Source organism: Myotis daubentonii, chromosome 2, assembly GCF_963259705.1.
Source record: "Myotis daubentonii chromosome 2, mMyoDau2.1, whole genome shotgun sequence".
Taxonomy (NCBI): Eukaryota; Metazoa; Chordata; class Mammalia; order Chiroptera; family Vespertilionidae; genus Myotis; species Myotis daubentonii.
The window spans coordinates 94,629,000-94,656,705 of record NC_081841.1 but is presented as its reverse complement, the minus strand read 5'-3'; the positions used below and the strand labels follow the sequence as shown (position 1 = coordinate 94,656,705).

At 45.4% G+C, this 27,706-nt stretch overlaps 3 protein-coding genes across 13 annotated transcripts; 1 reads left to right on the top strand and 2 right to left on the bottom strand.

The window, feature by feature from the left end:
* Positions 1-523: 523 nt before the first annotated feature.
* Positions 524-3,137, bottom strand: TEX52 (testis expressed 52). The gene is made up of 2 exons (XM_059683887.1): positions 2,591-3,137; positions 524-1,075 (listed from the first exon to the last, which is right to left on the bottom strand). Exons 1-2 carry the CDS (start codon positions 2,660-2,662, stop codon positions 524-526), a joined length of 624 nt encoding a protein of 207 aa, XP_059539870.1. The 5' UTR covers positions 2,663-3,137.
* A 120-nt stretch (positions 3,138-3,257) lies between these two features.
* On the bottom strand, positions 3,258-18,318 carry FOXM1 (forkhead box M1). Of its 10 annotated transcripts, none has more exons than XM_059683878.1 (10): positions 18,107-18,318; positions 14,690-15,273; positions 13,929-14,080; positions 12,345-12,536; positions 11,099-11,227; positions 10,157-10,201; positions 9,490-9,559; positions 9,122-9,297; positions 5,538-5,615; positions 3,258-5,227 (listed from the first exon to the last, which is right to left on the bottom strand). In XM_059683878.1, exons 2-10 carry the CDS (start codon positions 15,189-15,191, stop codon positions 4,190-4,192), a joined length of 2,382 nt encoding a protein of 793 aa, XP_059539861.1. In that variant the 5' UTR covers positions 15,192-15,273; positions 18,107-18,318; the 3' UTR covers positions 3,258-4,189. The 10 variants fall into 10 exon arrangements, with proteins under 10 accessions (XP_059539861.1, XP_059539858.1, XP_059539860.1 ...); XM_059683875.1 differs by having other exon boundaries at positions 14,666-15,273; positions 18,107-18,243; XM_059683877.1 differs by having other exon boundaries at positions 9,490-9,556; positions 14,666-15,273; positions 18,107-18,243.
* Positions 18,319-18,320: 2 nt separating this feature from the next.
* Positions 18,321-26,957, top strand: RHNO1 (RAD9-HUS1-RAD1 interacting nuclear orphan 1). 2 transcript variants are annotated; one of them, XM_059683886.1, is made up of 3 exons: positions 18,321-18,471; positions 24,246-24,455; positions 26,088-26,957. In XM_059683886.1, the coding sequence occupies exons 2-3, from the start codon at positions 24,330-24,332 to the stop codon at positions 26,649-26,651; spliced, it is 690 nt and encodes a 229-aa protein (XP_059539869.1). In that variant the 5' UTR covers positions 18,321-18,471; positions 24,246-24,329; the 3' UTR covers positions 26,652-26,957. The 2 variants fall into 2 exon arrangements, with proteins under 2 accessions (XP_059539869.1, XP_059539868.1); XM_059683885.1 differs by having other exon boundaries at positions 18,325-18,471; positions 24,246-24,497.
* Positions 26,958-27,706: the final 749 nt, after the last annotated feature.

Here is a 27,706-nt window from a genome sequence, read left to right as displayed (position 1 = left end):
CAGTCAGTCCTCCATCCCCTCCTTTCTGCCTTTCTTTTATATACATCCCCCAGGAAGGCTTCATGAGAAAACAAATGAAAGCTGAAAGGGTAAGAAGCCTTCAGAAAGGCAGAAAGGCCCTGGCCAGTTTGGCTCAATAGATAGAGCGTCATCCTGTGGGCTCAAGGGTCCGGTCAAGGGCACATGCCTGGGGTTGCAGGCTCGATCCCCAGTAGGGGTGTGCAGGAGACAGCTGATCGATGTTTCTCATCGATGTTTCTAACTCTCTATCCCTCTCCCTTCCTCTCTATAAAAAAATCAATAAAAATATATTTAAAAAGTAAATAAATGATTGAGCCCCTCCCCTGGCTGTCTTTCCCTTGCCTCCATCCCTTTCCTACAGATACATTCAGAAGAGTGTTTAGTTTTCAGAGGTGGGAAAGTTAGAATTCCAATTAGATATCAGAAACAGGAATCGGGGGGGGGGGGGGGGGGTCACCTGAACATGGGGAGGTGGGTGAGCTCCCTGAGGAAGGAGCGCCTCTTACTTCCTGAAGTTCTTTGGCGGCAGGATGTTGCCATTGGTGTCGAGTGGAGGTGCCCTTCCTTCACTCCTCAGCTTGAGTTTCTCCACTTCTTTTAGTTCTTTCACTGTCCTGAAAATCACCTGTTTCTTCAGGTCCTCATTCAAGAAGATAGGAGTACAGCTGATAAAGGTCAGATAGCTGTTTTGACCCATCCAGGAGGGTGGGGGGATGGCGGGCTCTGCTGGGGGATAGCGGTGGGCCCTGGAGTCCGTCAGCCAGCGCCAGACATTGCTATCATAGGGTCTGTCAGGCCTGCTGGGAAAGGTGGCGGGCAAGCGCCCCACGTCAAGCCACGCGTGAAAGCCCCAGGTGTGCTCGATTTTATCCTTCCAAGGGTGGATTATTCGGTGGCGCACCTTGGACTTGATGTCTGTGCAGGGTGGCAGCTTCAGGGCTAGCTGGTGGTAGGTTTGCCGGGTGAAGCCAGGCAATTCCCCGGGCTTATCAGTGAGGAGAAACTCACGCTGAGCCCATGTGCGGTAGTCTGGGAGGGACTCGGCCAGGAACATCTAGAGAGGGACAAAGGAAGCGTGGGGCACTCTGCCTCTGCTTCCCCGGAGCAGCCCAGAGGAAAGGAGCTGCCGGCCTCCTCCACACCAGGGCTCTCCTGGGGCACTGGCGGCCTGGCAGGGGGTGTGTCTCCCTCCGGCCCTGCCCAGCAGCAGGTAGGCTGGCTCTGTATTATTCCCATAGACCAGCGGTTCTCAACCTGTGGGTCGCGACCCCTTTAGGTGTCAAATGACCCTTTCAGAGGGGTCGCCTAAAACCATCCGAAAACACATATATAATTACATATTGTTTTTGTGATTAATCACTATGCTTTAATTGTGTTCAATTTGTAACAATCTTGCATACATCTTGCATATCATTTACATTACAATTCATAACAGTAGCAAAATTACAGTTATGATGTAGCAATGAAAATAATTTTATGGTTGGGGGTCACCACAACATGAGGAACTGTATTAAAGGGTCGCGGCATTAGGAAGGTTGAGAACCACTGCTTTAGACTGTTGATCTTTTGTTCTCTTTCCACCTACCAGGTTTGGGGTTGATTTCCCACCCTCTTTCAACTTGGATTTTCCCACTCTTCACTTCTTACCTCCACCCATCCTCTTCGTTCTGGGGCCCCCACAGTCCTGCTGAGGAACTCATGCTCCTAATGGGCACACCAGGCCTGAGGAAAGCCTGAGGGAAAATGTCCTAACCAAGCCAAGTATAGGAGGCAAGTCTTTCCTCAGAGAAGGAAGCCTGGGTGCTTTTCTACCAGGACTCCTCCCATTGCTCGTTTCCCTGTCATTGGTGCATTGCCCTTCTCATTAAAATACAGGCAAATACAGAAAGCATCTAGGCTCTTCGCCCCTTCCCTTTTCTGTGCCACACCCCCATGAAATAAACAGTAGCAAATATGTAGGCAACTGTGCTAAGTACTTATCCACATCTCACTTAATGTTCACAGCCCTGTGAGCAGGTGTTGTTACGGTCCTCATCTCAAAGATGCAAAAAGCAAGACACAGTAAATATCTCACACAGTAAATAACTCACCCAGAAAGCCTGTGGCCATTTGTCTGCACTAATCATGATACTATGCTCTCCAAAAATGCCTCTCCTGCCAGTCCACTCCTAGGACTTTTCTGGTTCCCAAAACTCCCGTTTCTTGGGCCCAGTCCCCTAAATCATTACTATGTGACCAATGATCCCGGAGATCTAATAACCAGGCTTCTCTTCTCCTCCTTTCCTAATGTTCTGGAAGGTGTGCCCCCAGGTATTCCTTTCCCTTAGTGGGGACTGGCTGTGCAGGACCATTATTGGGAAAAGTCATCTCTGTGTTAGAAAGGCTGTGTGTCTGTGCAGGTACTCTTCTGAACTCCACGTTCACAGTACCATAGAACTAAGGGAGGAAGACAGCGGGAGTTCACAGACTGGAGATCTGCTGCCTTGGAGAAAGCATGACCCAGGGGGACAGCCACTAGCCCAGTGGGGTACAAAAAGGTAGGTCTCAGAGATGAGGCCCTGGCCCCTACCTGCAGGAAAGGTTTCCTGGCATCGGATGGTTTACTTTGCCCTCTGAGTGATCTTCCTGGGTTACTAGCCATTCTTCTTCTGGGCCTAATTGCCAGGAGGGGCAGCTTTATAGGGAAGACCTTACTGGCAGCATTGTTTGCTGCCCGGTTGCTATGGTGCTGCTCCCTGGGCGTTGCCTCAGGGAGGAGGGCTCATCAGTCCTTTGGGCCCTGGTTGCTCCAGGCCCAGAGCCAGGGGATGAGACAAGTTCTGACTGTGAAAGATGGGAATGGGAGCGCTTCTGGGAAGGGACTGGCCTAGGAGGGTCTGCGGAGAAAAGCAGGACAGGCTGGCTTTCAGGCCTTGGGTTGGAGGTAAAGGTGGTCATGAGGTACCTGTAATTGGGCTCCTCCTTTCCTAATGTTCTGGAAGGTGCGCCCCCAGGTATTCCTTTCCCTTAGTGGGGACTGGCTGTGCAGGACCAATATTGGGAAAAGTCATCTCTGTGTTAGAAAGGCTGTGTGTCTGTGCAGGTACCGTATGGGAGGTGGTCCATGCCACAGGCCTTTGCACTCTCAAGTGCTTCATGTTGTCTTCAGACCTTGCATGCCCATCTTCATCGTCACCCACTTTCTTTCCCAATCCCTTCTTAGCTTAGGGACCAGACGCCAACACACCACAGAGAGAAACTCTTACACCCTGGATTTTATTGAGTAGTTACAGTAGTGTTCTTGCGCTGGCTCACATGCATATGGCCAGCTGGGGCCCAGGTGGCTCTTTGCAAAGCTGCAGTGCAAGCTAAGAAAGCCAGGCAGGTCAGGACCCTTTTAGCCTCCTCAAGCCTCAGGCCAGGTTCTCATCAGTGCTAGTCTCTCTGGCATGATTAGGGGGCACTATCAGAGAAACATCACGTGGGCACACAGCTGGGCGCCCACACGCTGCCTCAGATGCATCCACCCCCCTCCCAATTCAACTCTTGACACATTATGAGACAGTTTCACCAGGATTTCTTCTTGGAAACATGGGGAGGTGGGAGGGAAGAGCAGTAGAAGGGGCTCTGGCAAGCCGATCTGCTTGTCTGGGTGCCTACAGTAAAGAACCCTTGAGGCAGGCAACTTGGGCCTGGAGGAAAGCATGGAACAGAAGCAAAGTGAAACCCCTGTCATCCTACCCACCTTCTGATAGTCTGTAGATAATGATCTAAGGAAATAAGCTTACATTTAAAATTAGAGGATAATTTGGAGCATATACACTATTTACAGGACACCCTGCAAGGAACAGGGAAGGTGAAACTGCTGGGCACAATACAAACAGTTTGGGGAGTTCCTAATCTCTTTTCATCCTTGTTTCTGCTATGCCCACCCTTCAGCTCTCGCAGGGGGATTGAGGAATCAGATTCTCTAGGGGAGCATAGGGTGGCACAGAGTTCAGATACCAGGGCCTCGAGGCTTGTAGAGGGCCCAGTGGTGACTATGGCATGATGTCTGCCTTGGCATAACAAGGTGGGGCTAGAGGGCGGACAGTCCCTGCTTGCCGTCCTTTCTCAGGCCTTGGATGGCCCAGCCACTCTTGGATGGCCCAGAGTGGACAGCTTGAGCAGCAAGGGTAAGGTCAGGTCTCTACCGCAGCTCAGGCAGGAGCTGAGCCCAGTTGATGTTGTCAGGGCCCAGCAGGTCCTCCTCCAGGCCAGGGAAGCTGATGTCCAGCAGAATCTTGCTCAGGCTGTCATTCATTGTGTCCAGAACCAGGCCTTCTGTCAGGGAACGGTTGGCTGGAAGGCTGGCAACCTGTGGCTCCCCAACCATGGGGTAGTCTGGCTTGGGGACTTCCATTTCTGAGGGGGAACAGCTACTAAAGGGGTCAGAGTTGAGGTCAAAGGGCTCAGAATTGAGGAGTTCTTGGGGTGAGTCAAAGAGGGGGATGCTTTTCAGTGGGGTGGTACTGAAATCTGTCAGCCCCAGGGAGTCAGGTAGGGGGCCAAAGGCACCCTCAGGGGTTCGTACTGGGCTGAAATCTAACCCTCCAATTTTGGCTGGGGGTGTAAGCCTCCAGGATTCAGGGCTCAAGGGGAGGACAGATTTGCTCGGGGTAGAGGAGACGGGCAGCGTCTCCTTAATGGGTGTCTTAAAAGGTCCTCCCTCCTCCTGGGAGTAGCCAAGCTGGGAGGCAGGCACAGAGGGCTCTGAAGGGAGAGTGAGCTCTGTGGCTGGTTTTGAAGTCCCAGGGGCCTCTGAGAAGAGCAGCTCAGGCTCATCCACACAGGGAGGTAGTAGGTGCTGTTTCCTTCGAGACCGGCTCATCTCCCTCCCCTCCCTTCGTTTAATCACCAGCATTTCAGACACACACCGGGTTGGGGACCTGAGCCCACTGTAGGACTTCTTGGACTTTGGAGTGGGCGAGTGAGGGGAGTCCTCCTCCCAGGACTGAGACAGCTCCTCTTTGACAGATGGGCACGGCGAGGGCCACTCTATCAGGGGCGGGCTCTCCACCTTGATAGGCCTCCCTAAGTGTGGCATTTCCTCCCCAGGCTGTATTTCTTCCTCCTTGATGGGCTGAACTGGAAGCAGAGGAGACAGCCCTTCTCCAAGCAGGAATTTCTCCTCTTTCACTGGCCCTGCAGTGGGCAGAGGAGCCACCCCCTCATCAGCTAGCGGCACCTGAAAGGGAAGTAGGGACAAGATGAGAGGGAGCTCTTGAGGCCTTGAGATTCAACCCAGTCACCAGGAGGGACATAAGATGATGACTAAAATAAGTGACATGCTGCTACTAATCCTCTTTTTGTCTTTTTAAATTCTTAAAAACTATTAAATATGAGAATATATGATGAAGGTGGAAGCTCAATTCCAGGGGGAAAAGGTAGATCATTTAATATAGTGCTGACATAATTAGTATCTAGCTGAGAAAAAAATAAAGTTGGATGCCTATTTTATACCATATACAAAGATAAAAGAAAAATTAAAACCATACAAATCCTGAAAGAGAATCTAGGAGACTACATGTACAATCTGAGGGTGACCTTCTTAACCAAGACTGGAAACCCAGAAGCTGTAAGAGAGAAAAGAGATAAATTTGACTACATAAAAATGTAAAATCTTACTGTGGCAAGAGAAACCATAAACCCAGTTAAGAAACAAACAACGGAAGTAAAAAAAAAATCTTCAGCCTAAAAGACAGAAGGTTAATATTTTAATAAAATGAATTAGCACAAATTATTAACAGAACCCTATAAAAAATAGGCAACATCCATAAATAAGCATCTCACAGTGAATAATCCCAAGTGAATAAACATAACAAGAAGGTGCTCACACTTACTAATAAGCAAAGAAAGATGAAATAATTTCATGTACATTAGATGGGCAAATATTAAAAAGATTAATAATGCCAATTGCTAGCAAAGACATAGGTCTTGTCATATATTGCTAGTAGAAATGTGAAAAGCAATCTAGCAATATTTAATAAAATTTAAAATACCTCTTTACTTAGCAATCTCATGTCTGGGACCCTATTCCATAGAAATAAAAGCACTAGTAAGAAAATACTTGCAAAGATATTTATTGCAATGCTGTTCATAGGAGAAAAATATTAGAAACAAAATGTTATAGCCCATAAGAGTGGAATGGTTTGAAAAATTATGACATAGCCACACCAGGGAATATTATGTGACCATTAAAAAACAATGAATTATGATTCCAGTCAAAGGCATATACCTCGGTGCAGGTTCCCCAGCCCTGGTTAGGGTGCATGCAGGAGGCAACCAATCACTGTGTCTCGATCACATTGATATTTCTTTCTGTCTCTCCCTCTCCCTTCCACTCTCTCTAAAAATCAATGGAAAAATATCCTAGGTAAGGATTAACAACAATAACAAAAAAAGACAATGAAATAGAGCTGTGCCAGGTGACTTGTAATATAATCCCATTTCAATGTTCCATGTGCTGTGTGTGTATATGTAAAATGGCTAGGGGGATCCTGGCTGGTGTGTCTCAGTGGTTGAGCATCAAGCTATGAACCAGGAGGTCACGGTTCGATTCCTGGTCAGGGCACATGCCTGAGTTGTGGGCTTGATCCCCAGTGGGGGCATGCAGGAGGGAGCCGATCAATGATTCTCTCTCATCATTGATGTTTCTATCTCTCTCTCCCTTCTCTGAAATCAATAAAAATATATTTTGAAAAATAATTAAGTAAATAAAATGGCTAGGGGAGCGCTATGTGGAGGGGAACTACAGGGGGAAAAGTGGAGGACATTGTAATACTGTCAACAATAAAAAATGGCTATGACTATATATGTATGTCTATTATACTAAAAATAGATAAAAATATGGAAGAAAGCAGAGTAAATTGTCATCGGTTATTTGAGGAGCAGGGGTGATATGGGTGAAGGTGGGAGAGGGTAAGCAAAAAGAAGAAAAAGGGAAAAAGACTTCATTAAAACAAAAACAATATACATGCTATAATCATAATAAAGTACATATGTAAAATTATGTATGGTGCTACGTATCATTTTATACATATATTTTAAATAATTTTAAAAGCAACCCAAGTCTCTAAACTCCAGAGCCCATTCTGTTTCCATCTCAGTGAAGGGGGTGGAGCCTTTTCCCTACTTTGTTACAGATGAGCTTCTGCTCACAAAAACTTTTCTGGAGGGTTAGGTCCAGACTTGGTTGCCCATCAAAATATGGTCTTAACTTACGCTCCTCTCAAACTAGACCAATGATGCTTATCAACCAGGGGCCATTTGGTAATGTCTGGGGACATTTTAATTTTCACATGGTTGGTAGGGGGATGATGCTCCTGGCACCTAGTGGGGAGAGACCAGGTGATGCCACTAAACGTCCTTCAGTGCACAGGACAGCACCCTACCCCCACCCCCAGCAAAGAATTATCCAGCTCTCAATGCCAATAGTATGGAGGCTGAGAAACCCTGAGCTAGACGGACCAGTTTACTCCACTGTTACTGGGTACAAACTGGCATTCCCTGCCTCTATACTCTCTCCACTCTTATCTGTTTACCCAAATCCACTTCTAAGATCTACTTCTTTTGCCCAACTAGTGTGGCTCAGTGGTTGAGTGTCGACCCATGAACCAGGAGGTCACAGTTCAATTCCTGGTCAGGGCACATGCCTGGGTTGTAGGCTCGATCCCCAGTGGGAGCTTGCAGGAGGTAGCCAATTGATGATTCTGTCTCATCATTGATGTTTCTGACTCTCTTTCCCTCTCCTTTCCTCTCTCTATGAAATCAATAAAAACATAATTTTTTTAATGAAAAAAGATCTTTCTTTTTTGAAAATTTGAAAATTCTTCTTTAACCACCCAGCCCATCTATCTATCCATATCAGTGGTTCTCAACCTTGGCTGCACATGAGAATCACCTGGGAATATTTTTAAAATCCTAATTTCTGTGCCTCATCCTCTGAAAATTTTGTTTGTTAGTAATGTTGTGGCCCCACCCATAACAAAGAAACAGAATTTCCAGAGGATGAGGCCCAGAAATCAGGATTTTAAAAAGATTCCCAGGTGATTCTCATGTGCAGCCAAGGTTGAGAACAACTGATCTATATAAAAGGCTAATATGCTAAGTGTCTTTCCCTTGTCTGGGTAATGACATCAAGTAGCAACACCTGGCTTCCTCTCCCTAGTGACGACTAGCCTCCTTGCAGTTTCTTCAGCCCAGGAATACCACTTGCTTATAGCCAGATGGAAACACTTTACACTGTAACCAAATATCTGTGAAGCGTTTTCCCGTGCCTCATCTCATTTGATCCTCAGATAAGTCCTGGAGTAGGTAGATAGGAGACTTGGTAGAATCCTCTTTTCTTTTAATTAGCCAGAAAATGGAGATTTAGAAAGCTTAGAAACCTGACCCGACTAAAAAAAAGTAAGAAATGGTGGAACTTGAAAATGACTTGAGGTTTTCTCACTGCACAGAATATAGTCAAACACTGCTGCAGCTAAATATTTTACCCTTTGTTCTCCCTGTGTGATCTACAATAATAATCTGCTTTGTGTTGATATTTACTGCTCTGTTGCTGACAATTACCTGAAAGAGAAGTTGGGGTGCTTCACTGGGCTGGAAAAAGTTTAGCTAAATCAGAAAGCAGATCTAATTAAGCAAGTTTGTTCTCTATCTATAAAAGGCTAAGTTAACTCGTGCATGTGTGATACATAAAAAGCTCTTGCTGGCGCAAATTGCATGCACGTGCTTCCATCTGTCGTTGATCGCGAATTTGGTTGACACTTCTATTACAGAGAAAGGGCGAATAGCGATATTAAAATATTTCTTCTAGTTAATTTCCTTTCAATGTGCATGAATTTGTGCACTGGGCCACTAGTGTATCATAACAACCTTGTCCCAATTCTTACACACTCATCAGGTATTTTGGGCCTTCTGACAACACTTACATTGTAGTCAAATTCCTATGTTATTAAATTTTCCATTGTTTTACCTACCCAACTTAATTTATAAGCTATTCAAGGAACACTCAGTAGAGTGCAGTTGCAAATGTAGGTCCAATGCACATAATCCTCAGAGGAAAACAGAAGCCACTCACCTTGGGGGCAATACGGACTCGTTTGCTGTGGCGGGCAAGCTCTGAGCTCATGAGTGAAGCTGCCAGGGGCAATGGCACCTTTACCGAGGGCTGTAACACCAGTGGCTGGTTCACTGGGAACCGAATGGGTACCAGGTATGAGCTGACCCGGGGTAGCAATGGCTTCATCTTCCGCCCTAGGAGGAAATAGGAGAGATAAGGGGTATGGGTCCAGAGACACACCCTTCTCAATCCCAGGAGCTGTGCTCAGATCCCTTTGAGCTAGGCACAGATCCCTTTGAGCCAGGCACAGAATCCCAGAGTCAGATCCCCTAAAAATATGTCCCCAGAACAAGGATTAGGTCTGAGGCCCACTCTCCCATACTAACGTGCGCCCAGTGGGAGTGAAGTTTTGATGGTCACATTCCGGCGGAGCTCAGGATTGGGTCGTTTCTGCTGCTGTGTGTGGCGATAGGAAGAGAGAGAAACCTGGGTTAATAAGGCAGGGGAGGAGGCGGGAGAACCCACCAGCTGCTCTCGTACTATGCACTGAGCTAATCAACAGCCCAGAAACCAAAGCTGCTCTGGGAGGATGCAGGTGAGCAATGCCACCAAGCCTGGTTAGTGGGAAAGGTGGGCAGCACACAGGTTTATGGTGACAGGTCCTAGCACCTCATCCATGTCCTCACCACCCCCAGGGGATGCTAAGGCATGTAGTTCTAAGAGTGACAAAGAAAAGCCAGGACGAAAGTGAGAGAAAACATTGCTTCCTGCCAGTCCTATGCCATGCACTGTGGTTGCTATCTTGCACCAAGCCCATGGCATGTCCTCCTGCCACGCCCGCTCTGCTCAGTGCACCTTCATGATCGCCCATGTGAGGGGAAGGAGAAGTGGGCCCTCCTCTGGGGAGATGAGGTGACAGTCACACATTTCCTCACTCCAGAAGCTCGGTGCTCTGTACTTAGGGCTGGCAGTCTTGTCCCTGTCCGCTAAAGCCATGCTAAGCCGTGAAAGGAAAATAAGGCCAAACCCCGAGCCAGAGGGAAAGAATCTTACTGATTCCAAGTGCTCGGGTGATTGTGGAGACCCTGGGTCCAGTGGCTGTGGTGGGCAGGCATTGTGGGAGAGAAATGAGATGAAGTTACCACCAGCATGGTCAATCAATCTGACCACATTGGGAAAAACACCTATTCCTGCCTGATGCTGAGGGCCACCCTCGTCAACTGTCCCTCCCAACAGAATGGTTATGGGCACTCTGAAATCCCAAAACAATCACTTCTAAAGAGTTGTTCAGTTGGCTCGGTTTCTGGTCTCTAGCCTAAAGAAGGGCTTTTAAAAAACAAGGTTTCTTAGACTTTTTCTGCAAGAATCACCTGAGAAGCTTGTTAAAAAAACGTATTTCTGGGCCCATCCTAGACCCATTGAATCAGAAGCCCCAAGAAAGGGGCTTGGGAAGTTGTGTGGGTTTTTTTAAAATAAATTTTTATTGATTTCAGAGAGGAAGGGAGAGGGAGAGAGACATAGAAACATCAATGATGAGAGGGAATCATTGATTGGCTGCCTCCTGCACACCCCCTACTGGGGATCAAGCACACAACCAGGGCATGTGCCCTTGACAGGAATCGAACCTGGGACCCTTCAGTCTGCAGGCCCATGCTCTATCCACTGAGCCAAACGTGCTAGGATGGGCAGCTGTTTTTTAATAAGTATCCCAGGCAGTTCTTATCCACAGGGCAGTTAGGGAAATGCTATTCTGGGAAGTCCTCTTATTTGGATCCAAGTAGTCCTCTCTATGGCCTGGTCTAGTACTAAAGTGGGTCTTTGGTATTTGTCAACTGTACTTAATTCATTGAGTTTTATGCAAATCACCTATGGGCCAGCTGGCATCTAACTCTCCCCAGATCAGATAAGATCATGACAAGGACCACTGGTTTCTTTTTGAGATGGATATTACAACCTCCAACTCTGGCCCCATTTAGAAGAAACCAGGACACTCACCTTAAACACCTGGTCCAAGGTCAAGTAACGATTGGCACTGGGGTGAATGGTCCAGAAGGAGACCTTGCCATTGGCAGACGTCTCTCGAACAAACATGTCATGAAGAGAAAGGTTATGGCGAATGGAATTCTGAAAGAAGAGACAACCGGTTACCAGCTATTTTAGATACAGAAACATCACCCTTGATGTTTCCTAAGGGGATATGAGCCTCAGGCCTCATCCACTGTACCCAGCACAGGCTTTGTCGAGTGTCCAATTCTATCCCTACCTCCACACTGCAGAGCCATCCATCTCAGCCATAAACCCATCTATCCTACGGGGATAAAGGCGGTACCATTTCTTAGGTTTGTGTTAAAGAAAAGACCTGGATAGCTGTCAAGAGCTAGAAAAGAGGAATGAGACTTTGAAGCAATAATCAATAACAATTTAGGAGAGTAAAGAAATAAGAAACTTGGGACCTAGCTGGTTTGGCTCAGTGGATAGCACGTTGGCCTGCAGACTAAAGGGTCCCAGGTTCGATTACAGTCAAGAGCACATGCCCAGGTTGCGGGCTTGATCCTAGTAGGGGGCATGTAGGAGGCAGCCAATCAATGATTCTCTCTCATCATCAATGTTTCTATCTCTCCTTCTCCCTTTCTCTCTGAAATCAATAAAAATATATTTTTTTAAAAAAGAACGAAATAATAAACTTGGAAATTTAGTTGAGGTAAGAATGTGAAGTTAAAAGTTCTATTGTGGGGAGAACAAAACAAAAAAACGTTGGCTTGAAGCTGAGTATGTCAAAGGACCTGAGTTGTGGCTCTGGCAATGTAGTGTGACCTAGTGACTCCCAGACATCTGTTTTCCCATGAATAAAATGAAAGAAAATCCCTGCCTTCTAGAAATATTATGTGACATTAGAGGTGAATCATGAGCCTCACAGATAGCATTGTTTTTAAAAGATCTTTTCAGAAAGCTACTTAGTCACTCCAGCTGCTGTTCAATGTAGCACAAAACTGGGCTCAGTGCTACATGGAAGAGTCCTGGTAAACCTTAGGTAGTGACAGGTAAAGTGGCTGCAGAGTTCTTATTGATGATTTTGGCTGGATTCAGCAGGATCAAGTCATAATCCAAAAGATACAACTGGTTATAGTTCTAGCATCCTTTAATATTCTCTCAGAGCACCAGACATCAAGTGTTGGACATCTGTGTAGACAAACTGTCGGACCAGAGTGACCTCCATGTGGGATGTTATGGAACACAGTACCTTCCAGCCTGGCTTTGCCATATGCTTAAAATAGGGGAAGTGGTCCTCGATCCACGTGTAGATGTCTTTCAAGGTCATGCGCTTCCTCTCGGTACTGTTGATGGCGAATTGTATCATGGCCATGTAAGAGTACGGCGGCCGCTCAGACACAGAGTCCTGCCAGGATGTTGATCCTCCTGGGAGCTCCTCAACCTGAGGGTTATGAGAAACCAGAGGGAGAGAGAAAAGGGAATGACATGGAAGAGTTCACAAGACCTCCTCCAGCCCCCCTTGAATAACATTCCCTAGAAAAACCTCTTATCCCACAAAAATCACACTAGGAACAAACTCATCCCAGACCACTTATTCCATAGAATAAAAGTTTAGAATTAGAAAGGATCTTAGAGATGATCCAATCCAGTCCAACAATGTAGAACCACTTCTCTGTCTTTGTTAATTTTGTTGAAGATATCTCCCAATAATAAGTGTCCAGTTTTTGGTAGTTGAAATCTCCCAGGAAAGTTTGGGTATATGTTATGATTCATAAAACTTTAATTTTATACAAAATCACACCCATATGGAGCCTTGGCTGGGTAGCTCAGTTGGTTAGAGCATCGTTCCAATATGCCAAGGTTGCAGGTTCAATCGCTGGTCAGGGCACATACAAGAAGCAATCAATGAATGCATAAATAAGTGGACAACAAATCGATGTTTCTCTCTCTCTCTAAATAAATTAAAAAAACAACAACCACCACACCCATTTTTCAGACCTGGGGCCCATGAGACCTAGGTCTTACTCTAATTCCTTCTCCTGATGTGAATAAACCCATCTCCTTTCAATGTTTGTGTGAGAGAAATATTTCTGAGTACAGAACAGAAAAATGTCTACAAAGTGTAAATTTGACTAAGTCTTAGGCAAGGATCTGATCATTCACATTTCAAAATATTAAGCTTTAAAAAATATTGAATTTTATTATATTTGTAAGTTTATATTTATTTGATATGTTTATATAAATAACTTCATCAAGTATACAAGTTATAAGTGAACAGCTCAATTTTTACTTATGTATATATCCATGCAACTTTTTACTTTTAAAGCTTGTGGCATGAATGATTAAAAGGGATATACAACAGAATCCAGGTGTGTGGCAACTGTGAAAAACAACCCCAGCCACACAATTAGGTCAAATCAATTTTGATTGCTGGGGAAATATTTAAAATTAACATCTAACTTACTTTATTTTCTAGTAATATATAAGAAAACTATCTGGTTAAGAATTATATTTCTTTCATACCATCGGGTTGTTTCTTTCAAGTTTGGCTTTCCAAACTAAGACCTTTTTATCATTTCCTGAATACCTTAGGGCGGAGTACTAAACTCAGTGCTGACAGAATACGCTGAGCCAGAGGAATCTGCCCTCAAGGAAATTTTGCAGATGGGGAGAAAGATCCCAAGCAGAAAGGTAGCTCAAAGGTTAAACAGAATTGCACTAAATGAACGCTAATACCAGAACTTGGAAATTCTGCTGCATTGGCCACTTGGTCCATTTCCCTTCTTAGAAGTTCCCTGCATGGCTCTCATGTCCCTAGTGAGTGACAGTTCACCTTAACCTGACTCGGCTCCAAGTGCTGATTTTCCTTTCCTTCCATCTCTTGCTTGATGCTGCAGGAGCCCAGGCCATCAGAACTCATCTTTCCAAGCCACTGGATGTTGGTCAAGCTGGTGTTAAGAGTGCAGCCTGCTGCCTCACTGCCAGCTAGAGGGGAAATAATTCAAGATGTCACTTAGCTGCCTTATCTGATGCCCAGCAGGTCCATCAAAATTGGTGGTTAGGGATCACCTCTCCAAGAGCTCTATCCTTAGGGTCAAGGGAATGAATACATGCTGAATCTACTGTGGCACTCAGGAACTCCACCCCATTATGGATCTCAGGAGAAATTCAGGAGCACAGTTTCAAGTTGCATTTCAATCTGGGCCACACTGACTCTTAGAGATCAGTCAAGGCAACCTTATAAAAGAGTTTATAAGTATCTGCACAGAGAAAACCACTTTTCCTCCTCATGCTTCAGTTTTCTCCTTTATTAAGATAGATAAAGATCCCTACTTCTTTATACAGTCAATGGGAGAGAGAAACAAAAACAATAAAGAAACCCTTTTCCAATATAAAGAAGGCAATTAGAAGTGCTAAATGATAATTACAACCCTTTGGACAGTGCCCAAAGGATCTGGGTGAAGGTTTCAGAATGACTTTCCCCGGGTCAGGCTACATGCTACCTGTTGTAGGCATCAACATGACTGACTGCAGTCCTTGCCACCGAAAGGGAAAGGCTGAGCTCCTCACCCCTTTGCCTTGCAGACCACATACCACAGTTCTCCCATCTCTGCCCGAGAAGGGCTCCAGGTAGTCTAGGAAGATTCCCATCCGTAGCTGCAGGTTTTGGTCCCGGGGTCTTGGTGATCTCTTCTGCTCTCTTGGTATCATTGCTGGTTTGGGCTTGAGGCTGGGGTTCTGGAGGGTGAGTGGGGGCTCCCCCACAGCTAATGAGGATGAATTTGTTGGGCCCATTGCTGCCACTCTCCTTTCCTTTGGCGGTCAATGCTGTGATGATGCTCTGGATATTGGCATTGTTGGGGATGGCCACCACTTGGGTGTTGGGCATAGTGGGGTGGTTAATAATCTTGATCCCAACCGGAAACTTGCAAGAGGTGGACTCTGCCACCTCATTGGAGGCCTGTGCTTGACCAGGCTCTTGTTGGACAGGGGGCCGTTTAGGCTCCTCCTCTGGTGTTTCACCTGGGGCATTTTGAACAGGTAAGGGCAGCCTCCGTCTTTTGAGAATCAGTGGCCGATGGGGGCTGGTTTTCATTATGAATCTATGTTTTCATTCTCCATTGAGAATCATAAGAATGGACCCTGGAAAGTGCAAGGAGCAGAGGGAAGTCAGAGATCTGTGAGGATGAGAAGGTTTTGTTAGAGCAGTGGTTCTCAACCTTCCTAATGCCATGACCCTTTAATACAGTTCCTCATGTTGTGGTGACCCCCAATTGCATTGTTACAAATTGACCATAATTAAAGTATAGTGATTAATCACAAAAACAATATGTAATTATATATGTTTTCCCATGGTCTTAGGCGACCCCTGTGAAAGGGTCGTTTGACCCCCAAAGGGGTCGGGACCCACAGGTTGAGAACCGCTGTGTTAGAGAGAGGTGTTTCTCTTCCTATGACCAGGAGCGTGAGCCCAAAGGCCCAAATGAACACTCCCTGGGCCTTTGTTAAGATCTCAGACAATAAGGAGATGAATCCCACGGACAAAAGGAAGCTAAAACAGGAGCAAACAGAAGCAATTTTAATGGGAAAAGTGGGGTTGAGTTGAACTTAAGTCAATACAGCCAAAGGTCTTTTGGAAGCTTGAGAATGTTTGGCTGCAGAAATAAGTGGGGCACATACAAAAATGTAGAAATGACTAGTATTGCCTACTAGAATTCAGATTGCTTGCAGTGACTGTAGGGACAGGAATACTGGGAAGGTGGAGTCCAAAACTCTGATCCCATAATCCATTTTAGGATAGAGCCTTTATATTTTTATAACATCTTAGTTTATAAATAAAAGGGTCAGTGCCAATAGATTCAAGAGAGAAAGGCAGATTGTACCATTGCACTATTTCCCCATCACTGAAGAAACATCCCCAGTTCACAAGACCTCAGATAAACGGGGAGCGCTCTCCCTGCCAGGAGCATGCCGGCGTCTTTCCCTTCCCCCACAGGTAAGCATCCCCTAAATTCTAAGAGACCACACTAGACTTGCAACCAGGGAGCAATGAGCCCTAGCAGCTGGTCCTAGGCAAACCCCCTGAACCTGTCCCCAAGGCCCCTTTTCTCCGACTTATTAATGAGTCAAAGCACCTAGTCTCTCTCCTATTGCTTCTTCTACCCTAGGCCCTTCCTTGTTTCACTCTCCTCAGCTTTAATAAACTTCCTCTAAAAAAAAGAGAGAAGTCATAGGCATGAGTCTCCAGGATCTGAGTAGGTCTGTTGGGGACAGGACATTGTGGACATCACTCATTCATAGGGTCATCAGGCGTAGGAGCCAACTCAACGGCACATAACACACATTCAGCAAATTAAAATGATTCATGCATCTCAAAAAAAAAAATAAAAGACCTTAGATAAAAGGAAAGCTGCTTACTTCAAGGCTCATGGTAACATTGAGCAGACTGTGTACTGCATAGCAAGAAGGGGTACCATTCATTTCATAGGCTAGTATGCTTGCACTGATTTTCAAAAAGTACATTTTGCCCTGGCCAGTGTGGTTGGAGTGTCAGCCTATGCACCAGCAGGATCTTGGGTTCGATTTCTGGTCAGAGTATATAACCAGGTTGCGGGTTTGATCTTCAGTTGGGGTGTGTACAGAAGACAACATATCCATGTTTCTCACATAGATGCTTCTCTCTCTCTTTCTCTCCTTCTCTAAAAATCAATAAAAACGTATCATCCAGTGAGGATTTAAAAAAACAACCTGCCCAACCGGTGTGGTTCAGTGGTTAAGTGTCGACCTATGAACTAAGAGGTCATGATTCGATTCCTGGTCAGGGCACAAGCCCGGATTGTGGGTTCGATTTCCAGTGTGGGGTGTGCAGGCGGCAGCCGAACAATGGTTCTCTCTCATCACTGATGTTTCTCTCTCTCTTTCCCTCTCCTTTCCTCTTTGAAATAAAAAATATATATATTTTAAAAGTACATTTTTCTTTCACAATTTGCAAAATATTTATATAGTGACATTCTAGTACTTGCAGGTGCTTATTCACATTTTAAGTTTCTAAGCATGTTACTGTGTTAATTTCTTTTCCAGAACCAAGACTATAGTCCACATCTCCTACTAAAATATGCTGCCATCAATATAAGGTAATTTTGTAATGTTAAAAAAATAGTTTTATATGTTAAAAAATTGTGCTTTGCTGATTTTAATAGATATATAGAATACTCTACTATTATGTAAAATTGTGCAATCTTATTTAGAGGTACTTTGACAAAGGAATGGGCTGACTCTTTTATAGGACATCTGATATGGCCCTAAAAATGATCATCACATTCATGACATTTGCAATCTGCCCTTTCCACTTTTCCTCCTCCCTTTCCTTTATTTCTGGGTTTCCTCTACCTTCAAATCTCAGTTTTACTTCTACCTCGTATCTCAAGCCTCCCCCCCACCCCCCAAAAAAGATACCTCCTAAGGCTTAATTTTCCCTTCTACTCTCTGACCAGCCTCTTCCTATCTTGTCAACACTTTATCTAGCCCAGGAGCTTTCCAGAGTGACTCCTCTGACCCCACCCCCATATTGACCAGGGAAACCTTGCAGGGTTCTCAAGAATTAAGAGAGGGGTCCTTTAAGAGGCGAGAGTGGAAGCAGTGTGGTATAATGGGGAGAGCACCTGGAAGCAGGTTTGTCTTTGACTTAATGCACAATCGGCTCAATCTTCACCCCAGCCACAGTCTGCCTAGGAAAGGAGGCCACCAGAGCCTTCCAAGGCTGCGGGCGGGGTGCAGAGGTCACACTTCCAGGGAAGGCCAAGGGGTGCTTTGAGAAAGAAATGAGGTCAGGACAGGGGGTTGGATGCAGAAAAAAATGTGCACTCTCGCTCAGACCTCCTTTCTGAGTGGCCTCAAAACTCCACTCTTGTCCCACGCCCTGCTGCTAGACCCCCTGACCGCGGCCCCCGACCCCGCTCCCCGCGGACGCCCCAACCCGGCTTTAGCCTCCATTCCTCGGCTCCCGCTCACCTCCCGACTGCAGTCGCTGTCGCCGCTGGGCTGAGGCTCCTAGGGCGGGCTCCGGGCTCCTCCGACCCGGGGGCCGGGCCAGGGCGCCGGGCAGGGACTCGCGCCAGGCCCGCCGGATCCCCGGCGGTGCGGGAGGGGTGGGGAATCCCAGGGGATCCCGGGAGGGGAGGGGGTCCCGGGCCAGGGGCCGGGGGTGGGGTCGGGCACCGGAGCTTTCAGTTTGTTCCGCTGTTTAAAATTGGCGCCGGCGGAGCGTTGCGGTCACGTGACGAAGCGTCGCCAATCGGCGCCGGCCCTTGTCTCCGCGTTCCGGGCTCGAACGCGGCGGCAGCTGGGGGAGCAGCGGCCCGGACGCCTCCCGGCGGGTAAGGCGGCTGCGCCGGCTCGTGGGGAGGGAGCGGCCGCGGGAGGCAGGGAGGGCGCCGGGGGGCTCCGGCGGTGGCGGGCCGGCGGGACCCGGGGCTCCGGCGGCGCCTGGGGCGGGCCCCTCGCCCGCTCTCCCTTGTGTAGCCCCGTCGCTTCCCGGAGCACCCAGACCCTCCGCCCGCCGCCCTCGGGACCGGCCTGCCTCTACCCTGGTCGTTTCCGCGAACCAACAGCCAACGATCGTCAGCTTCCCCGGCCACATCGAGAGTCTGAGGGCAGCATATTCTCTTCATCACGTTTCCAACATTTTTAAATTAAAAACTATATTTTTTCTTAGTTTCAGAGAGGAAGGAAGAGGGAGAGATAGAAACAAAGGATGAGAGAGAACCATCGATCGGCTGCCTCCTGCACGCCCCACACTGGGGCTCGAGCCCGCAACCCGGGCACTTGCCCTGACCCGGAATGAACGGTGATCTCCTGGTTCATAGTTCGATGCTCAACCACTAAGCCATGCTGCCGGGCAAGTTTCCAACATCTTAAAAAAAATTACACACCATAAACCCTACCTCAGCTCCAGATCTTCAAATACTGATGTCTCATCCACCTCCACCCCTCAAACCAATCTCTTCTATATAGTATTGCTAACTTATTCAACACCTACTGTGTTGCAGGCTCTGCCAGGATACAATGGCAGAGGAGGTTTGAGTTCACAGTCTAATGGAAGGAAAGAGGGAGGGAGCACAGACGTTTTTGAAGACTCAAACTAATGGAGCCCGGCCGGTGTGGCTCAGTGGTTGAGCATCTATCTATGAACCAGGAGGTCACAGTTAGATTCCTGGTCAGGGCATGTGCCCAGGTTTCCCGGTCGATCCTAGTTGGGGGCATGCAGGAGGCAGCCAATCAATGATTCTCTCATCATTGATGTTTCTCTCCCTTCCTCTTTTAAATCAATAAAAATATATTTTAAAAAATAAGCTAGTGGAGAGTTATAGCCGTGAAGTGATAAGTTAGAGGTCAGTGATAACTTTGAGTATCTATAATAAGATCTTGCCTTGGTAGGTCAGGGAAGGCTTTTCCTGATGAACTAAAGCTTGGTAAGATCTGATGTCTTTATGCAAAGAAGGGAGGGAAACCCTCAAAACAAAGGGAGTAAGGTGTGAAAGGTTGTGTAGCTGGAGGGAGCATGGTGAGTACAAAGGCTTTTTAAAAAAGGTCTCTGCAGGGGGTGCCAGAGTGGATTAGGGTAGAACAGTTAGGCTACTGCAACTATCAACGCCTGGACTGTTGGAACTTGAAAGGTGGTGGGGGAGGTGGGAGGGAGATGCAGGGAGGAGAAAGGGGCATTCTTGAAGACATGTTGAAGAGGTGTTGGGTCAGATGGGAGAGGGGAAAGGGAAATGCTAAAGTTTCTGGATGCGTAATTGAATGAATTATACCATTTCCTGAGCCCTGGAAGGGCCCTGGAGGATAATCATTTTTGTGGCAGGGGTGCAGGGGAAATGATCATGAATCCAGTTTTAAACATATTAAGTTTGAAGTGCGTTTGAGACATCTAGTGGCTGTTAAATAGACAGCAGGATATATGAGTCCTGAGTGTGGAGAATTCTAAGCTAAATATATAAATACTTAAGTCATCTACCTTTAGGTGTTTATTGAAATGTTTGGCTCCAAAGCACAATCAGAGGGAAAGGCCTTAGAAAGCAAAAGGGGCCCAGCCAGCCTGGCTCAGTGGTTGAGCGTCTACCTATGTATGAGCCAGGCCACGGTTCGATTCCCAGTCAGGACACATGCCCGGGTTGCGGGCTTGATCTCTGGTGTGGGGCATGCAAGAGGCAGCTAATCAATAATTCTCTCTTATCACTGATGTTTCTATCTCTCTCTCCGCCTCCCTTCCTCTCTGAAACCAATAAAAATATATTTAAAAATATTTTAAAAAAGAGAGAGCAAAAGAGACTTGACCTCTATTTACAGAAGAAAAAAGGGAATGGCTGCAGATATATGCAGGTTTGCATGATTTCTGGAAAATGAATGTCCTTTGACGTTTGCTGTATTCTTTGTGAAGTAGGAAATAGGTCATTTATTGATAGAGAAGGAGAGTTCTAAAGTTTTAAGAAAGTGGAAAAGTTTTAAGATAATCTTTGTGGAAAATGAGTTAATACATAAACATAGTAGGATAGCTACACAACAGTAGTGTCCACTTGAGGCTGATTAATTTCCACACTTCTCCCTGTTACCCTTGCTACCAGTGTCACCAGAACTTTTCAGTGGCTTCCTATCACATTAGCAATAATCCAATCCAGAGTCCTTAACCTTGCCTATAAAGCCCAGTGTCACATGAACTGGTTCTAATCTCCTACCCTCTCCTGGTCAGCCTTGCTGACCTTACTGTTTTTTTTGAAAGAGTCAGGCATATTCTCACTTTGCACTTATTATTCTTACAGCCTGGACTATTCTTTGTTCACATCTTTTTTTTTTTTTTTTTTAGTATAGCAAGCAAGAATTTTATTGGCCGTAGCAAAAGCACATTCAGATGGGATGTTTTTTAAAGCTGGAGACAGTGAAATAAGGAAGAGCTAAGCATTGAGGAAGTAACAAGAAAGCCTAGGTTGGGCTGCTTTGGCTCACTGGGAAGTCAGAGAAAAGGGGGCCTTGGAGACAGGTTCAGGGAGTTGAGGACCAGCCGCTTCCACGGCTCCTCTGGTTGGGGTCCCTTAGAGTTTAGGAGATGCTTGCCTGTGGGGGAAGAAAAGGAGAAGGGGAAGGTGGGGCATGCTCCCCAGAGGAAGAGTGCATGCCACTCACATCTTTCTATTGTTTGCTTGTTCTTTCTTTTTCTTTTTTAAAAATATATTTTTGTTGATTTCAGAGAAGGGAGAGGAAGAGATAGAAACATCAATGATGAGAGAGATCATTGATCAACTGCCTCCTGCACACACACCCCCACCCCACCCCACCCCCCCGACTGGGAATTAAACTTGACCTCATGTTTAAAAGGCGATGCTCAACCACTGAGCCGCACCAGCTGAGCTTGTTCTCCCTTTTTATTCAGGTCTTTGCTCAAATATTGTTTTTTCAGATACATTTCCCCTGACAACCCTGTCTAAAATAACACCCAGTCAGCTCAATTCCTTATCCTGTTCGATTTTTCTCCATACCTCTTATTACTTCCAACTAAGATATAAGTGTTATAGGGTAGGTATTTGATTTTGTTCTCTGGTATATATTTCCAGCACCTGGAATAGTACCTAGCACACAGTAGGCGCTCAGTAAATACTTGTTGAATGAAGGAACAAATAGGTATTAGTTTAAAAATGTTAGTTTCTTGAGGGTAGAGATTTTCTCCTCCCCCTTTTTAAACCTGTATCTCCACTGCCTAGTGACATAAATCAGGGTATTTTTTGTTGTTGTTGTTGTTAACTGAAAAACTGAATCATGAATGTATAGTGGAACCAATCTGCCTTCTGTGGTTTTCTAAGTCTAGGATGCTCAGTTGCACCCCCCACTTACCTCTCTACCTATTGCATTCGAACTTCTGTTCCACCATTACATTGACGAAGCTTGTATTAAAATTGACCTGGTTAGCCCTGACTGGTTCCTTCAGTGGTTAGAGCATCGGCCTGTATATGGAAGGGTCTTGGGTTCGATTCCTGGTTAAGGGCACGTACCTCGATTGCAGGTTCACTTCCTATCTACCCCCTCCCCTCCCCCCCCCCCAGTTGGGGTGTGTTTGGGAGGCAACCAATCGATATGTCTCTCTCACATCAATATATCTCTCTCCCCTCGCTCCCTCCTTCCACTCTCTGAAAAAAGCAATGGAAAAAAATATCATTGGTTGAGGATTAACAACAACAACAACAAATAACATTGATCTGGTTACTAGATTCAGTGGATACTTTTCCAGGCTTTTTTTTTTTTTTTTAAAAATACATTTTATTGATTTTTCACAGAGAGGAAGGGAGAGAGATAGAGAGTCAGAAACATCGATGAGAGAGAAACATCGATCAGCCGCCTCCTGCACATCTCCCACTGGGGATGTGCCCGCAACCCAGGTACATGCCCTTGACCGGAATCGAACCTGGGACCCTTCAGTCCGCAGGCCGACGCTCTATCCACTGAGCCAAACCGGTTTCGGCCTTTTCCAGGCTTTTTATTACTTTCTGGGTCCTGTTGATCCTGCCTCTGTCTCCAGCCTCCCATCTCCACTGTCAGCTCAGGTTCATGCCTCACCATTTTTCACTTAGGTAACACAGTACCCTCCTAGAAGTTGTCCTCTTACTTCCAGGGCTCTTGTTTTCTCTTTTCACACTGTTGCCAGGATGACCTGTCTAAAAGACAAAGAAAACAAAAACCAATTATGACATTTATGAGACAACTGAAAATTTGAATATTTGATAATATTAATAGGAATGATATAATGATTGGGAATATCATATTTTCTTCAAATAATACAGGGGAAGGAGATGTGGTTAGGGGTATGGATGGGTCAGGATTGGCCATGGGTTGATGGTTGTTGGAGCTGAGTGATGGGTACATAGGGGTTCATTATATTATTTAGTCTACTTTTGTGTGTGCTTAAAATGATCTGGGGCCCTAGCTGGTTTGGCTCAGTGGATAGAGCATTGGCATGCAGATTCCAGTCAAGGGCACATGCCTGGGTTGCAGGCTCAATCCCCAGTAGGGGGTATGCAGGAGGCAGCAGATCAATGATTCTCTCTCATCATTGATGTTTCTATCTCTCTCTTCCCTCTACCTTCCTCTCTGAAATCAATAAAAATAAATTTAAAAAAATAAAAATAAAATGATATGGGATGAAAAGTTTAAAAAATCCAAGTGTGATCATATCTTTTTGCTTGAAATCCTTCAATGACTACTTGGGCTAAAATACAAACTCATATGATACACCTGGTCTTTCTTTCTTTCTTTCTTTCTTTCTTTCTTTCTTTCTTTCTTTCTTTCTTCCTTTCTTTTTTAATGTTTTTATTGATTTCAGAGAGAGAGAGAGAGAGAGAGAGAGAGAGAGAGAGAGAGAGAGAGAAATAGGGGTGGGGGTAGAGAGAGAGAGAGATATCTATTGGTTGCCTCCCGTATGCACCGGACCAGGTACATGAATCCGAAATCTGGGCATGTGCCCTGACTGGGAATTGACTGGCAACCTTTCTGTGCATGGATGATGCCCAACCAACTGAGCCACACCGACGAGAGCACGCCTGGTTTTTCTGAACTAACCCTGACACCATGTCCAGCTTTCATTCTTGCCATTCATCTCTTCATACCTGGGTCCAGCTACATGGGTTTGTGATTCCCTGAATTCCTGTGCTCCTTCACGTTCTTTGTGCTTTGTGTGCGCTGCTCCTCAGCCTGGAGTGCCCTCCCTGCTTTCCCTTGCCCTTTATACTTCTGTAGAAAGCCTCCCTTGGGATGAGTGGAAGCATTGGCCCTATTATTGTAATTATCTCTCCTGCTCTTTGAAACAGAGACAGTCTGACTTCTGTGTCCCACAAGTGCTTGGCATTCAATACATGATCATAGAATAAATTATTTTTCATTGTTAAATTCTCAACACCCAGCATGACACTTAACACATGTTCAATAAGATATTGCATGTGAACTACTGTTTTTTTGGGGGGGGCGGGGGGTGTTTTTTCTGAACTACTGTTGTTAACCTGATGGTGTAGGTTAGGAAGCTGTACTTCCCACGTCTTTCAGTAGGAGTGGTAAGTTGATAGAACAGACTGGCAGAGTATGAGTAAGAGCTTTTGTTTCTTCTCTGCAGGCATGGGTTGGAATTGGAGCTTCTTCTGGTACCTGACTACACCCAGCACCATGTGGCTACTAACGGCTCTTCAATCACCTATTGATGCCTCCCCGAAAAAAACGCCGCCAAACATCCCAGAAAGCCCAGCTGCTATTCCACCAACAGCCCCTGGAGGGCCCTAAACACCGCTATAGATCGCCACAGCTTCCCATCACCCACACTAGACAGGTGCCCAGCAAGCCCATTGACCACAACACCATCACTTCCTGGGTAGGCCATGGGATTCTTATTTGACTTTTACTCTGTTAGGCTTCTCAAAATACTGATTCTTCTGCTCCTTGAACCAGGGCCTTCAAAGAATAAGATTCATGGGGCAGGTACAAGGAGGCAATATACTCTTTCTGTCTCGTCAGCCATCTCTTCTGCTATATCTTCTTTTCTAATTTCAAACTGAACTCAGAAAGTTCAATCTGGATTGGTTGGAATTGGAGTCCACACCCCCCGCCTCCCCCCATCCCACCCTACACACACACACATTCCTCTGACTGAAAGAGCTTATATAAAAATTTCACTATCCAGTAGCTGGGTGAGAAAATCCAGATAAATGGCAGAACTAGTAAAAAATGAGATTGTTTCCTGAGCTAATTACTCTGTTTACTGTTTAATAGATTGAACCTCGAAAAAACCCCAACAGAAATGGCCTATGTCATATTTTGACAGCTTAAAAGCCCATATAGCTACTGTATGTCTGGGAAGTAGTATAGCAAAAGGACCAGACTAAAGTATAACATCTGCTTAGGAGTGCTTAATAAATATAAATTGCTCGGGATTGCTTAGGAGAGACATACTTGCTCATGGTTGTAGAAGAAACATAAATGTTAGATCCAGTGGATGAGAAGAAGAATGAACATTTATTAAGAACGGATTACATGCCCGGTCCTGTGCTATTTGCTTTCAATCTACAATCTCACTCCCTATTCTTGCATTCAGCCATTCATTCTTTACCTGGGGCCTTTGTGCAGGCATTCTGCTAGGTGCTGGGATCAATGGTGAATAAAACTGCTGGTCTCTGCCCTCAAAGTTTAAAGATAGTTAAACAAGTTGCAGCTATATAGTGTGATAAAGGAAAAGAGGAATTGTCCCCTTTCTTACACATGAGGAAACTGAAGGCCAGAGAGATCAAATAGATTGCCCAAGCTCATATCCCTTTCTATTAATATCCCATTGAACAGGTATTTTTGTTTTGTGTCCCTTACAATAGTGGGTTCCATTTATTAATCCTCACCTGAGGAAATATATATTTTTCACAATTAAAAAAAAAATTTTTTATTAACATGAAGAGAGAGAATCTTCAATGGGCTGCCTCCTGCACACCCCCTACTGGGGATTGAGCCCTCGACCTGGGCATGTGCCCTGACTAGGAATCGCACCATAATCTCCTGCTTCATGGGTCGATACTCAACCACTGAGACACACCGGCCAGGCTCATTGATTTTTTTTTCTTTCCTTTTTTTTAAATTTTTTTAGAGAGAGTGAAAGGGAGGGAAAAGGAAAGAAGGGGAGAGAGAGAGAGAGAGAAACATTGATGTGAAAGAGATACATTGATTGGTTGCCTCCTGCTTTCACCCCAATAGGGGGGCAAGGGATCGAACCTGCAACTGAGGTATGTGCCCTTGATCAGGAATTGAGCCTGTGACCCTTTGGTACAAGGGCCAACACTCTAACAACTGAGCAAAATCGGCCAGGGCCATAGTGAGTCCCATTTAGGATTCTGATCTCTGGTCATTGGGTATAATTTCTTCCCTTAGGTTTGTACTTGGTATGTAGCTGTCCTCACCTTTTTTTGTTTTTGACCCTTAGGTATCACCTCAGTTTGATACAACAGCAGAAAGCTGGTTCCTAGCCAACAGGAAAGGGAAACATCATCACCGAGACCAGCCAAGACATTCAAATCGAAAATCTGCCACCTCCAAGTTTCCACATCTAACATTTGAGAGTCCACAGTCTTCTTCCAGTTCAGCCACACTTGGAGGCCCCTTAATCCAGCAGAGCCCCAATCACTCAGTAAAGGACATTTCCGGAAGGCCCATAGTTCCAATGCTCAGTCCCCCAAGCTATGGGGAAATGTCAGCACATGAACTTCAAAACTTACCTTATATGTTCATTGCACCTGATATCCAGACCCCAGAGTCATCTTCTGTGAAGCAGGTGGGGCTTCCCCCAGATCAGAAGGAAAACAGCCTGCCAAGCTGCTCCCTTCACACTAGCACTCCTGAGAGCCCAGAGCCTGGGCCTGTTCTGGTTAAAGACACCCCTGAGGAGAAGTATGGGGTGAAGGTCACGTGGAGGAGACGACGGCACCTGCTCACTTACCTCAGGGAGAGAGGGAAGCTCAGCAAAAGCCAGTTCCTTGTGAAAAACTGACTGGATTACATCAGTAATCTCAAGAAATTGATTGCTGCTGTTCATAGAGTTGCTAAAGTTACTTTTCTGACTTACAGAAAAGTTCATCAATAGAATAAAATGGAAATAATACCAATAACATCAAGAAAAAAGGTATTTTAACCAGAACCTTGGATGGAATTCAGTTCCAAGATTTGCTTTTAAAAATTTATAAACAGTTTTTAGTGTTTTATGTTTTTCTTGTATTAACTGTTTAAAACTTTAAAATATCTTGTAGTAACTGTTTAAATTGTGTTTAAATAAATGATTGCAGAAAGTTTTTAGAGAGCCCTGCTTCTGACTGCTAATAATGCAGCAACACTGCCTCTGACACTAAAGGTCTAAATTGTTTGATTTAACCACTACTCATTAATCCTTTAATCGCCTTATTCAAACTAATTCATTCCACATTTTTGAGTACCAACTTTGTTGTGCTCAGTGGCAGCTTCCTCTATCACCCCATGGATAGAAAAAAATCAAAGCAAATTCTTTAAATTCCCATCTATACAATAAAAAGAACAATCCTTGCTAGTCTACCTTGAGCCGACACCTGTGCAACAACATCTGTTGAAAGGCAAAATGACGAAAGGCAGCAAGCCCTGTTTTAGTGGTTATTGTAGAATCAGGAAGATAAAGGGAGCATACTAGGTTTGCTGTTTTGATTTTTCATTTCCAACCAAAAAAATCTGTAAGTATTAAGTAGAATGACAAAATGATTTCTTGAAGTAACTGTTTAAAATGTATGTAGATAACCCTGACCGGTATGTATGGCCCACTTGTCTGGACATAGTCCCATGTACCTAAAGGCCACTGGTTCGATTCCTTGTCAGGCCACATGCCCGGTTGTAGGCTCAATCCCCGTAGGGGGTTTGCAGGAGGCAGCTGATCATTGTTTTGCCCTCACATTGATGTTTCTCTCTCTCTCTAATAATCAATAAAAATAATTTTGTTAAAAAGGAGTAACTTTAAAATGTATGTAAATAGCCCTGGTCAGGTAGCTCAGGTGGTTGGAGTGTCCTCCCATATAGCAACCAGGT

What these genes read in the sequence shown, in the direction of transcription:
- TEX52 (XM_059683887.1), bottom strand. Translation starts at nt 2,662, where the DNA reads ATGGCTAGTAACCCAGGAAGATCACTCAGAGGGCAAAGTAAACCATCC. An exon ending in CCAGGAAACCTTTCCTGCAG is followed by an intron (nt 1,076 to 2,590) that starts GTAGGGGCCAGG and finishes GTCCCTCTCTAG; the next exon opens with ATGTTCCTGGCCGAGTCCCT.
- FOXM1 (XM_059683875.1), bottom strand. Translation starts at nt 15,191, where the DNA reads ATGAAAACCAGCCCCCATCGGCCACTGATTCTCAAAAGACGGAGGCTG. An exon ending in GTGGTCTGCAAGGCAAAGGG is followed by an intron (nt 14,081 to 14,665) that starts GTGAGGAGCTCA and finishes TTTCCCCTCTAG; the next exon opens with CTGGCAGTGAGGCAGCAGGC. An exon ending in GAGTCCGTATTGCCCCCAAG is followed by an intron (nt 5,616 to 9,121) that starts GTGAGTGGCTTC and finishes TCTCTCTTACAG; the next exon opens with CTTCTGGGTTTCCAGTCTTG.
- RHNO1 (XM_059683885.1), top strand. Translation starts at nt 24,330, where the DNA reads ATGCCTCCCCGAAAAAAACGCCGCCAAACATCCCAGAAAGCCCAGCTG. An exon ending in ACAACACCATCACTTCCTGG is followed by an intron (nt 24,498 to 26,087) that starts GTAGGCCATGGG and finishes TTTGACCCTTAG; the next exon opens with GTATCACCTCAGTTTGATAC.